General features: G+C 35.3%; 1 protein-coding gene across 10 annotated transcripts in view; it reads right to left on the bottom strand.

Moving 5' to 3' along the window:
- Nucleotides 1-14058, bottom strand: part of MIPOL1 (mirror-image polydactyly 1) — a 199823-nt gene that overhangs the window by 161138 nt on the left and 24627 nt on the right. For 5 of the 10 annotated variants that reach the window (XM_074824653.1, XM_074824662.1, XM_074824663.1 and 2 more), the window contains exons 2-4: nucleotides 13543-13687; nucleotides 3689-3823; nucleotides 2325-2404 (exon numbers count right to left, since the gene is read on the bottom strand). In XM_074824653.1, the coding sequence (XP_074680754.1) occupies nucleotides 2325-2404; nucleotides 3689-3693 (85 nt within the window). In that variant the 5' untranslated portion in view covers nucleotides 3694-3823; nucleotides 13543-13687. Of the gene's footprint in view, nucleotides 1-2324; nucleotides 2405-3688; nucleotides 3824-4367; nucleotides 4734-13542; nucleotides 13688-14058 lie in introns of those variants that run through there. The other 5 variants (XM_074824658.1, XM_074824660.1, XM_074824661.1 and 2 more) reach the window with 3 other exon arrangements.

Here is a 14058-nt window from a genome sequence, read left to right as displayed (position 1 = left end):
AGCCTTGCACATAAACTGTTCTTTAACTCTTCCTAATATACCAGAAGAGACAAACAAATGTTTTCAATCCACACAGGCATATTACATTCCAAACAACACAGAAAGTTAAAAAGAAAATCTCAGCTATCAAACACTTCAGATATACTCTTCTTAAATACTACCTTTCTTTCGAGTATTTTATTTTATAACATCTATTAACAGGTTACATATTATCCCACATAGCCACCATAAACCTATCACTTCTCTGTACCTAACATTTTTTGCTGTTTTTTTAAAATTCTCTTTGCTTGATAGGATTTTCATTTAGTCAGCTGAATTTAGTCTCAGACATGCTTTACTATCCTTATTTTTTGACATTAATTTAATCTCCAAGATTTCAGTATGTTATTAAAAAAAATTGAATAAATCATTATAGGGTTATTCTAAAAACAGCTTTTAAACTTCCAAGTTACAAGCAAGGAACAACTAGATACAGTACAGTACCAGCTGCAAAGAGGAAAGATACCACAGATGACAAAGCAAGCGGAACACAAAATGGTACACACTTCACAGACATTTAAACAGATTAAAAGTTGCTTTGATCTAGTAATTCAGTGAAAAAATGCACCAGAATGTCTACCAAGGGTACATATTGAATATTATGTTGCTGTACTTTATCTATTATCTTTATGCTAAGAAAATTTAATTGTTAATACTCAAATAAATATCTAAGAAAAAAAAATTTCCTCATCCAAACAAGTATGATGACATGAGATTTACCCAGAATCCCTTTTTTTAACTAGGAGTAAAAGCATAAAGAATTATGTGACTTATTAATGATTGATCTAAAAAAAGTGTATCAGTTTTACTTTTGTCTATATAACTTCTATCGGATACACAAATACATAAGTGTTAGCTTGGAAGAAATAGCTTTCTAACAGCATAAAATATTAACTTAATGCAGCAGAAAAATAATACACATGAAACTGTAACTACTCAGTTTTTAAAGTATCTGTGAGCAGCAGCAGAATGCCATTTCTTGCAGACAGAAAATATTTCACAGAGGATCAGTTTATTGTATTCACTTGCCTACTTTGGAAAAGTTAACCTTTTGAACCATTCTTAGGGTATGCTGACCCCTAAAGGTCTAAAAATACTAAATCTGATTAAGCCATTACACATTTAAAGTATAAATTCTCAGAATACAATCTCCACTAAGTTACTCCACCATGACTATTTTTGTTTTCAGAGTATATGATTCAAAAACATTTTTAACTTCACTCAGTAATAGCTCAGATTTCCATGATTTAGAAGGGGTCTACAAATAGTTTATTTTACACAATACAGATACAAATTCCTTTACATACGTAAGAAATGCATCATCTCCAAGATGGGAGTATTTCTTCTTTCTTCTAAACAACCGACTGTTCATGAGAAACTTGACATTTATTATCTTTTGAGAAAGAATATATAATAAAAAATTCAAAAACAGGAAATACATGAGATACTATTAGGCTCCGATATAGGAGGCACCTTTGATGTTCACACATCTATTTTTTTTTTTTTAACCTACACTTAGCCACTTACTGGAAAAAAATCTACCCTTTTGTGATGTACTGAAGGCCTCCTTCCCATGTCTCTCCTTTTCTTCAATCTACACAGTATTATCTAGTAACAAGCCACTTTCTGACAATTCTCTTTTGTAAAGTCAGTCACATAATGTGCTTTCAAACTCAGTGCTTTTTTTTTTTTTTTTTTTAAAGTTTCTGCCATCAAGTATAGACGAATGTATCTGAGAACAAAATTTTGGTCATCCAAATACAAAAAGATCCTTCCATCCTGATGAAGATGAAAACTCCATGAACTATGGAAGTTCCAAGTTAACCAAGGCCCCCTTTACTTCCAAGCCTACCTTACTGTCTATATTCACTGGAGGTAATGAGAAACTCGTTAATATTAGTAGATGGCTTAATCATACTGTAGCCAGGCATGAATAGCCAAGAAAGTTACTTTAAGACATACTTCAGATTTGTTGTCAACCCATTAAGAAAAAAAGGTTGGAAAGTGAAGTGCAATGTATAAACTAAGAATTTAAATAAGACTTCTCAAAGTTATACAAAATCATTTCAATAACCTGGAAAATAAAGCTGATGATTTACATTCCTGTAGCTGCTCTCCTGTTATCCCAATTACTTTTAAGAGGCAGTATGTGGTTGTGGTTCTTTTTTTTTTTTTTCTTTTCTTCCAAAGTCAGTCAGATATCGGCAAGAACAAATACATTCCAGTCACTGCCTAGTACTGGTACAACACCTGAGGTTCCTTATTAATATCTTAAAAGTCCTTACCTTTTGACCAGTTCTCCATTTGTTCTTCTGAACTTGTTTGATCTGGCACTGAGTCCAGTTTTTGCTTGAAGATTTCAGAGCTAAAATAAAGCAAACTCTAGATAAATAAACTTGAAACAATATATAACAACACACCTATACTTTGCCTTCATTTGACAGAAAATTTAGAAAACAAATGATGTAAAAATGTTTAAGACAGGACAATAAAGTCTTTGTACTCTAGCAGTCAGCTAAATCATATTTCTCGGTAAAATATTTTTTCTTCGCACATCCAATTTTTGGTTTGGTTCAGCTTTCTGTTGTACGTAACTCCATCACTGAAAAATTTATTAGTTTGTCTTCTTGTTCTAGAGTCTGGTCTTGGACGTACATGCTACTGAGCACAGCACAAATCACACTGAGTGGTCCCACTAGAGGCAATGAGACTGCACACTTTGGTAATTATTACAGATGGTGGTATGTGCTTCACTTTGCAACATTCTCTCTCCTCCTTTAATTTCCTGGATAAAATACCGGTAAAGTGGCCCATGAACACTCCAACTTTGAATTTGCAGGTTTTTCTAAACAGCTAAATAATCCATCCTAATATTTGCATACATATTGCTTCAGACTATACAGTTAATTAAACAGTTGCAGTATTTCATATCATCAAAGATCATCAAGCAAAAACCCTCAATACTCAAAAATAAGACCTAGAGTAAAATGTTATGCTTATCAGGTAACATTCTGAGTGTAAAAATATAAGCTCTCTTATATGTTAAAAATTCAACTATATTCTATATCTGAAGAAAATCTAAATAAATTTGTAATCTTGCTAATATAGTAAGCTTATCACAAATTTTATTACTTACTCAAGCACCTCTTAAAATATATTGTACAAAGGACACTTTTTCATCTTTAACTATGTAGTTGTGCTTACTTGGTATGTTTTCCCTGCTATATTTTTTCTACATTTATTAAAAAGACACAACACGTGCCTTGACAAGGCAGTGGCTGGATTATGAAAAAACCCAGAGAGTTGTCACTGTGCTGATAAATGTAAGAGTTAAAAAGAAAATTAAAAAAAATCACGTACACATTTTAAAATTCAAGCATATTATACCAAGACATATGTTCTAACTAATAAAGCGTCAGAAGAAATTCTTTTCCTATACAACATCAAAGGCAGATGTTTTCATTTTTATCTCTGAGATTATAAAAGCAGTATAATAATTGTGTAGACACTTAAGATTCAACATTAACATTTACATTAAGCATTCAAGAAAAACATATTTAGCTCATATTTTTTTTAACCATAAATGTGCATGATAAAAAAAGTGTATGATTTGATGTGCTTAGGTCTTAACAAAAAATAAAAACTTCACCTCATATCGCAGAACACTGAGATCCTTAAAAGAATCCCTCAAATGAAGCTGTACGCTTCTTTTTCAATTCTGTGTAACTGTGTTGATTTGGAGTTGGCAATCTTTTCCTAAGTTCCTCATTTACTTTTGGATTAGCTGAAAATATAGAAGGTTATTAATATCAAGAAATAGGTTTCTGTCAATGAAGCCATTTCCCTACATATTGCACAAAAAGGTTCATAATAACCGCAGTATTTTAATAAGAGATTCATATAGCAAGACATGAAGAAAATACGGTATTTAATAACCTCTGGAGTATTTTAAAACATGTCTTAGGGCCTTAATGTGCCTAGTAATATACTATTTAAAACCATAATTTTATCCCTCCACAATATACAGTCATTCTTCCTCGCCATTTACCCAGCTAATGAATGCCAGCAATTAGTAAAATGTAATCCCATTGCACAATCATTTTAATGCTTTTAGCACTCAGAAAAGTAAACACCAAATTAATACTGCTCAAGCCATATCAGATCCTAGTTGGAAGCAAGCAATTATAGTTCAGCTCCTCAGGTGTAATTAAATGATTGGAATGATTTAGTTCCATAAATGCAAGTTAATTCATAAGCAAGCAACAAATATACTGGGAGTAATTACAAGAAACATTGACAGTCTAAGCAGGGCATGTGCCTTCATGTACCTGATGTAGGAAAATGCTGCCCTCTCCTGGAAATAATAGACTATGGCACAGGAATAATTGGAGACGAGTCAAGAGGCTCATTGTACAGACTTCGTCTTCACAGGTGAAATATGTTCTGCTAATTAATAGGAATTTTCTGGTTTACACTTACAGAAAATAAAAACATTGTTGATATCAGATTAAGGCAACCTATCGATCGAAGTCAAAGAGAAAGATCTTTTGGGGCTCCCTAGGGTTTGAGTATACTTTCCCTATTACCAGAAACAAAAATGTTAATAAATAGAACAACAAAACATTCCATACACTAAGTATGGAAATTGGTTGTTCTGAACACAAGCGCTGCAATAGGTATCTAACATGCACAACACTTACATATTATTCAATATGTACCTTTACAGTAGGTACTTCGAACATAAGGTATTTTTAGAACCAAAACTTACTGAACCATCATTATTCAGACAGTGCCAAACTGCACCACATCAACAACAATCAGAAGTCAGCCATAAAGATTTACCCAGGATGAATCATCAGAAAAATTAAATACAATTATCTTAAAGCTTTTCTTCCATTTGAAGACAATCTGTTAATAATCAGTCTAATTAACAAAATAAATTAAAGCTGGAGATTAAAATATACTGGTAGATAGAGACAAAACTGAAAATACAAAATGAAACTCTAACCCAAAATCTAGAGTTAATTTTAAATCTAGAGCTAATTTCCTTACTATCTATTTATTCAACCTGCGTTAGTGTTAAGACTACCATGTGAACATCATGTGAAGAAAGCTAAAAAAAAAAGTCCTTATATGTTGAATATAATATACAAAAGTCACGTAAAATTCACACTAAATATTTAAGTACAAAACCACCTACAAATATGAATATAAATTAACTAGTGTCTTCCTACTAATGGAAGAAATCCCAGATCTACCTGTTTTGCCCTCTACAGAAATAACAAATGCTTCCCAGTTCTGCACATAGTGGCATGGGAGAAAATCATATGCTGTGGTCAGTATATGACTATGTTCCACACAGAGAAACTGACTGTAAGAAAGCTCGATTCAAAAGCACCTGATCACTACAAAAGCCTGAAATTGTTCTTTACCAATAGCACTTTGGCATCAAAATATTTCTTTGTTCCAGATCTTAGTGTATTTCAGAACAAACCCAAGATGTACATAAATACCTTCACTGTTACTTTATCTACCGTGGAAATGAAAGAAATTATTTTAAGAAGTCATAATATTAAAAGTTTAAAATGTACAGCACATTTGCTTTGCCCTTTGATGTCACAGTCCTATTTTTCTATTCAAATCTTGTACACTGTAAGTTAATTGCTTTTGGAAACTACTTATTATTCATGTAAAAATTAATGTGCCAATGTGTTTAAATCCTTTTAAATGACCATTCATGCATTCTTCTTCTTTAAGTACCAATGAAATCTGTCAAAGATATCAATGCAAGATGGTCTTAGAGAAAGTTCTAATAAAGATTTTTTTCTGCTAACATAAGATTTTCATTTTCGTCAACTTTACTTAAATTCCATTAATTTTTTAAGCTGCTTTTAATAAATTCACAAGTAAAAAATTTTAGCCTCCATAGTCTGTCATTTGTGTTCCAGCTGACTTTATGAATATTAATAACAGTGTTATCCTGATTAAATAGGCTTCATATAAAATCCCTGTGAATCCTATAGCTCAGACATCTCATTTTTCCAACTCTTTATGAATTTGGATTCAGACATTAAACTGGAAAAAACCTTAAAAAACAGATTCAATGGTACATTCGTGTACCCTTAAGCAAAAAATTAGATGTTCTAATGATTCAAATAATTAAAATTGATAGGACCACATACTGAGATTTCAGACTTTCTGTAAACATGCAACATATTTTAACTCTAATGAAAACATCAACACTTCACAGAACAAAGGATTAAGAATCTATTATAAAATAATAATAATAATGTCCTTATCCTTACCTTAAACAACAGATGATATGATCTTAACTCTTTATATATGGAGTGCTGATTCGCAGAAGTATTTCCCCAATAGAAAGAAATTAGTGGATGCTTAATTACATAAGCATACACATGAAATACATGAACATCCTAGTTTATCATAGGTGCCCAGTGAAAAACAGCATTAACTTTTAATTGGTTTATACTTCAGCAAAAACAACCTTTTTCTAAAGAACGTCAAATTGAAGCACACAGAAAATTTGAACATTATCCTACAAGACTGATGCAGTTTCAAACTGTCAACTTCTTTCCACGCTTACGTGTTTTAATTATTTACATCTATGACAGAAAAAAAAAGAAAAACTAAGCTCACTGCACTGCCTTCACTTTTTTTTTTTTTTTTAATATAGTGTTAACTAGAATTACTACTGCCTCATTCAGTCAGGGATATATTCTGCAACGATGGCCATCAAAATATTTTGCCTTCCAGTACCTTGAAATATGAATGGATTTCAGGAGAAAAAAAACCCTAAACAAAATAATGGCCTATTTAAAAGGATGGCATTCCAATCCTGGTTCTAATTACTCATCAACACAAACACTTAATAGAAACTTAATAAAAACAAGTATATAAAAACAACATACACCTGCAAAGTAGGAAACATACGGTGATTTACTTGTGCAGTTCTGAATAGCTTTTATTACAGCTGCGGTGATATTTCCACTTTCAGAGGAAAAAACCTTCGGAGTGTCTGCAGAATATACAAGGAAGCACCCCACAATAACACCAACTTTCAACCATCTGAACAGCGATATTGACCCAAGGTATTTAGATTAGTGACAGCCTACCCTCCCTGGCCAGGAGATCGGGAAGTCCATCTTCTTGACTCCCCCTCTCCAGAAACCAAAAGGCTGTTGAGACCCTTCCGTATGGAGCCCCGATGACTGAAAACGCCTCTTTCCTTGGTCTTGTCTTGGCAGATTTTGAAGACAACTACTGAATCATGGACTTAGCTGCTGCGACATGAAGCAAACATTTGCTGGTGTCAACTGAATTTACCTCTTCTCCACAAAATGTCCTCAGGTCTTGGGAGAGTTTTTCCACAAGGAGGGCTACCCTGCCTGCCCTGCCTCCGGTGGAATAAGAGACCAGTTCCCACCACCCCTTGGAACAACACCAAGCAGTCTTTGTGCCCCTAACGATGCAGTTGACAGTTGCCATGGACAGTGCAGGGATGGAGCTATACAAGGAAGGGAACACCATATACTTTATGGATGGGGATATAAAGAAAGAATTTTAGCACTATTTTCATAAGATTAATTAGATTACCAGGATCTCCTAAAATATCCTGAAACGTTTTGCCTCAGGGCAAGCTAAACTAAAAAACTTAATTTAGGAGGGTATACTACATAAAAAACAGCTAATTTCTTGAAGCATTTCCCTAGGGAATAAACAGTTTTCTTAGCACAGGTGGATGACAAGTTTTGATGCAATTATACACTCCTCCACAAAAGAGTCACATTTCCTCTCTACCTTAAGAATCTATGGCAAATCAGAAATCTAAGACAACCCAAAACAAGTTAAAATTAGCTTTGGGCGGTTATAAAAATACTAGTCAAAGTATAACTAACATAGCCACTTCAAATATTTGTCAAATGTGGAATAACACCCATCTGTTAGATATCTGAAAGCTGTGAAAGAAAACATACTTGGATATTTGATTACAGAAGTACTTATTTTATTGCATTCTATTACTTTTATATGTTTTTAAATACAAGTAGTTCATGCAAAATATTGTTTCTTTTTAAAAGAATATAAAACATAGGCAAGTGGATTAACCCCATAAGTGGATGAATGTGGTAAGTAGTACTTCAAACTTAAAACTCCAGCACTGCTACAAAGACTTCAAGACTTTGATTTATAGAAGTAACTACATTATCTGGAAGCTTGATAAAAACATTTTCCCAGAGGGCAGAGTCATGTAATAACCCCTGGCTTTTCTCTCCTACTGAGTCTTGGCCCAAAAAGATGAGACATTTGCAGTTGCAACTTCCATAAATCAGCAAAGACATGGAGAATGAGGGCTCAGGTACTTTTACTCTGTTGCTGCAGCAGTTTCTTCACATTCCTATTAAAGAATTTGCATCTGATGCTTTTAACAATGGCATACAGTAAGCCAAAGAGCACTTGTTCTCTGTCACGATTTTGACAAAGGCAAGAGAGAAGGCATAAAAATACCGTTTCAACTGGGTTACAACAGTTTTACCTATTCCTGAATTAAATTTAATTGGATAAAGGACATGTACTTTTCTCTTTATTTTTTCTCCCTAATTTCTATTAGTTTGGTGTCTTCAAGGCTCAGTTTTCTCTTTACACATACAAGAAGCATTTTACATGCATATTAGACAACCAACAGCCCCATATCTCCCCTCCTATATTCTCTCTCCCCCATTAACCAAAATAACAATCTTTGTTTGTATTTTATTTATTAAACAATCTTCAGCCTGCTCTTTTCTTTTCCCCAGGTTTTAGCTGTCCTTTGTCCTCCATTTCTTTTTCCTTATTTTTGTGTTTTCCTTCTTCCCCTGCCCATCACCTCTTTGAAATGTAAAGAAACCAGCAGATCATCTTGTCAAAGACCATGTCTCCTTTTTTCTCAGCTTTTCTCATCTTGGTATGCATGTGAAGCAGCTTTCTTCTGTGACACCCCCATTAACATTATTTTCACTCTAATAATGAAACTATGATATGCTTTAGTCAAGTGTGGAACAGCCAATTCATTTAGTCATCCTTTATCTTTGTTGTGAACACTTCACTGGTCTTATAACTCAATTATTACATATCACATATGCAGCCAGATCTCCATTTCTAAACAGTTTACAACCAGATTGTGATTTCCATAGCCTTTAAGGAAAAATACATATATTTTAAACTATCTGGAGCCAAAAGAATATTTAATAGAATATTTTAGTAGAATCAGCACTACATGGCAGTGAGGGCTACCTGCATATTACACACTGTTGACAGGATCATAGCGAGCAGACAAAGGGAAGTGATTAATCCCCTCTATTTGGCACTTGTGAGACCACATCTGAATTGCTGTATCCAGTCCGATCCTCTCATGGATATCCTGAAACAAGTCCAGCAGAGAGCAATCAAGATGATTAGGGGTCTGCAGCATATGACTTATGAGGAATCCGCTAGAGTTGAATTAGTTGGTTTTAAGGAGAGAGGCTAAAGGGGGATTTTATTGGTTTTAGCTGCTTTGTGAGCAAATATAGAGAGGACAGACAGATTCTTTTGGAGACAAATTGTAACACAGAAAACTCTGAGAGTTATGGGTAAGAGATTTTTCACAGTGAGGAAGGTCACTGGAACAAGTTGCTCAGACAGGTTACAGAATCTCAATTTCTGGAGATGTGCAAAACAGATCTGGTTTTAGCAACCTGATCTAACTTTGGAGATGGCCCTGTTCTGAGCAGAGGTGTGAACTGGATAATATTCACAGGTCATTTCCCGCCTACCGATTTTATTATTCTAAGGACTGCAATAAAACAAACGCACCAAAACTAGCATTCCTACAATACATTAAATTCTGGGTTGCTTTCTGCTTTACAGTGTAGAACAGTAGAGCAGAGAAAAAAACCCAAAACCCAGCAGTGAGGCACAACCAAAGATGACCGATGTGGTAGACAGGCAGAATGCCAACTGGAAGGAAATGGTGCAAAAGCAACAAAAGCGCAACTTTCTGAGCACTACTGGTCTCCAGCACCCCATTTTTTTCAGTTTGCTACATGACTAGATGATGTGACATTAGGCCAAATGCTGGTTTGTCCACCATCCTTCAGCAAACCAAAACTGGACTACTGATACAGATATTTCACCTGCCTTTCTGAAAGTATTTGCCTCAAGCCCCACAAAATACATCTCCCTCCCAAACTTAAGAAAAAGTCACTGTGACTAAAGACCTCCAAAACTACCTACGTAAATGATTCAAGTAACATTTGAGTCTACAGTGCTTGTGTTTGCAAAATTCATTGTACAGTATATTCAATATCTTGAAGTTCCCAAATCACCAAATCATAATTCCTTTTATCACAGAAATAAGTTGCTAGCCTAGATTCTACCATAAAAGCAAAAATAAAGTCACAGAACATTATATGCCCATAAAGATGAGAAGAGGTAACTTAGTGCCAGATTCATAAACCACTAGAATAAGTAATGATATTTCCCCTGCCAAAAGCATTTAATTGTTCATCTGCCTTCACAGATCGAACAGGGACTTAGCAAAGAAAAGGAGGCAACAAACCACATGGAAGCAGAGAAATTCAGTTTATCCAGCCAACTCACATTTCTCAAAGTACCTTCAAATAGCACTATTTTTCCTGACAGCAAATGCACTAAAAATTAAAAGCATAAAGACTACAAACAGTGTGGATATTGGAACCCGACCAAGAACTATTACGAACCCTGAACATGCAAAGGCCTGTCAAACATGCCAACCTTTCAAGACCCAGTCCTGTGCACGGGGACCAAGAGGGGCCCATCAGTCTCTTGCAGGGAAATGCAGCCACACTAGTTACGTATTTGTGTCAGACTGCTTTGAACACCATGAAAACACAAATGCACCCCCACTGCTGTCATAAACCAGCATATCCAGTGCACTGGTTCTAGCCCAACTTATTTATCCACTGAATTTCAACAGTGTACACTCCAGCTGCTGAAGAGAATCACATCACCTGAAATTTCACAAGCTAAAACGAGCAGAGAAATAAAACACCACTGACTCCAGATCAGCCAGATTTGTTCTTTGTAAGAGAATTAACTAACTGTCATTTTCTCAGATTACTATCTGAAGAGAAAAGTATCCTTTAAGTAAAGTATAACTGCTCCTTAAACTATGCCTGCACAGCAGTAAGGGCATTGGAACATAGTGTTGTGCAGGTGTGAACACAGACACACATTTTGATTCAATAAACATAGTGTCTCCTCAACTTTTGATTTTGTTTAAATCTATCAACGAGATCCAGTACATAGTGCCTTCACTGACTATGAGGTAACTTCATCCTTGTAAGTGAAGTGGAGGGAGTTACAGAGGAATGGCACATTTGGGATGTGTCCAGAGAAGAGCGACAAACCTGGTGAAGGGTCTAGAGAACAAGTCCTATGAGGAGCAGCTGGGGGCGTTTAGCCTGGAGAAAAGGAGGCTTAGGGGAGACCTTATCACTCTCTACCACTACCTGAAAGGAGGTTGTAGGAAGGTGGATGTCAGTCTCTTCTCCCAAGTAATAAGCAATAGGACAAGAGGAAACAGCCTCAGGTTGCGCCAGGGAGGTTTAGATTGGTTATTTGGAAAAATTTCTACACTGGAAGGGTTATCAAACATTGGAACAGGCTGCCCAGGGAAGTGGTTGAGTCACCATCCCTGGAGGTATTTAAAAGACGTGTAGATGTGGCACTTAAGGACATGGTTTAGTGGTGGACTTGGCAGTGTTAGGTTTACAGTTGGATCTGACGATCTTAAAGGTCTTTTCCAACCTAAACGATTCTATGATTCTATGTTTTCTATATTCTAACAACAACATTTCATAGCATTTTCAGCACCTATGCGATGGCTGTGTGCTTTACAACTTGCTTAACACATATGATATATAACACGCCCTATCATGTGCTGTTACTTATTTAGGTATGATTAGCAGGCTACTGTTTTTAGAAACCTAATCCAGATGCTTCCCTGAAATTTACTGCAACATCAAAGAAACCTGAAGGCCAATATAGTTTAAAAAATAGCAAACTACACATACAGAAATGGTCTTGGACTATCAGAGATGAATCAGGTATTTCGAGGTGGTCCAGAACTCAATGAGAACCAGACACAAGTCAGTGAAATTAAGTATGTTGAGAGCGTCCTGAATTTAAATGGAAGCTAAAAATCAAAGAAGCTAAACTTGCAAACATTCAGCACCATGGAGTTGTTGAACTGCTTCCTGTTCTTGCACCAAAGGAAGGTATAAGATTAAAGGGGAGTTGCCATTGACTCTGAATCAGTGGCGGGCAGCTGGGATGAGAAACTACAAACAAACAAACAAAAAAGGACAAAAAGAGGCATTAGCTAAAGTTAAAGAAGTTTAGATCACCAGTCACATTATCAATGACATTTCTGACAATGTATCAACCTCCCTGCCAAATTTTAAGAAAGCAATGCAAAACATGACCACAGACCAGCTTCCCAATCAAAATGCTGCAATATTTTTGTTTACATCAGAGAAAATAATGTATTTATCCTTTAACCCTAGTTTGAAAAATATCCAAAACCTTCTTTCACCTGAAACTTACCCAAAAAAGAGTCATCTTCACCCAGTAGGAAGGAAATACTTACTGTGAAAAAAAAAAATAATCTCCATCTAAAATGTTAACGTTTGTTTGTAAACAATGGAAAAACTCAAAGGAAAAAGGTCTTCCAAAGAGACATGCATGACAACTCTAAGCATAGGCAGAACTGCCAGATCGCCCACAATGAAAGCTCTGCCATTTCTGTTCTTGTTCAAGCAACAAAATAGTCCAACCTTTTAAAAAAAATATGCATTTGAATCAATAAGTCATTCTCATTCCTCAATCTTGGATATAAATGATGACATACAGGGAATAAAGAAGCTGGAAAGACTTACTTTTTAAAAAACATTTCTTTACTGGGTTTTGAAGAAAGGTCATTTTGAACTCTTAGTAAGCACATTATTCAGCCAAAAACACTGAAGTAATTTACAGCGAAGAAGCTTTAATGAATTCCTCTGAGAACATAAACTACAAAGAGGTTCACAGAAGCTGAGGATTACAGAACTGGCCGAAAAAGTTCTTATTAGGGGTTCTGGCCTTAAAATCAGATTCTTTCCACACAGACAAATGGAAAAGAAAAATTCCTGGAAAAATTCAAGACCTAGGATTATCTAGCCAGTTTCAGCAAGATTATTCTTGTCAGTTTTTTGTAAAAAGAAACAAATGGATGTTTTCTTCTTTCTTGCAACCTCATCATAAATTCTGGTGTCTTGCTTTCATTATTCCTTGATTCATCAAGCTACATTAATGTTTTTGTTGCTAAAACACTTGACACCAGAGGTGAAAAGAAGAAATGTGAGATTGCAGAGAGCTGAGACAGCAGCTGAATCGTGGCCCCACACCAGTTATTCCTGGGCAGAGCAAAGGAGCTCTAAATCCACTTACTAGATGGAGGAAATATCCTTCCTTAGCACTTCTGAAACCCAGGCTTATTTTGATGACTATTTTCTCTTGTACATCATCATGCTGAACAGTCTGAGGGTTGTTTGTCAGCTGTTCTGGGCACTACAAGTTGCACTGCTTGGCATCACTGAAAAAAAAAAAAAAATTCAAGACTTTATAGCTAAAGAAGCATAGCTAAAACACAAGATTAAAAAAAGAAAAATCTGGACAACAGTTCAAATACTAAGAACAACTCTGAAGACATTCTTGGCCATTGTGAAGCTGCAAGAGTTGTAGACTCTAGAGTCTTACCTTCCCTTTCATGCTGAAGAAGCACCTGACAAAGTTAGGTATGTGCACTAGGATAGCTTCTGTGCCTAATCATAGCACTAGAAAAATTCCTAAATAGCTTCCTATTTCACAGTCAAACTGGGAGGAAAAAAGGGAGAAAGTCTTCTGGAATATTTCTTAAAACACATTAAAGCAAAGGTGCCTTCATTCGTAATATGCTTTCATGAC

Source organism: Strix aluco, chromosome 4, assembly GCF_031877795.1.
Source record: "Strix aluco isolate bStrAlu1 chromosome 4, bStrAlu1.hap1, whole genome shotgun sequence".
Taxonomy (NCBI): Eukaryota; Metazoa; Chordata; class Aves; order Strigiformes; family Strigidae; genus Strix; species Strix aluco.
This window is presented reverse-complemented; position numbering and strand designations above follow the sequence as displayed.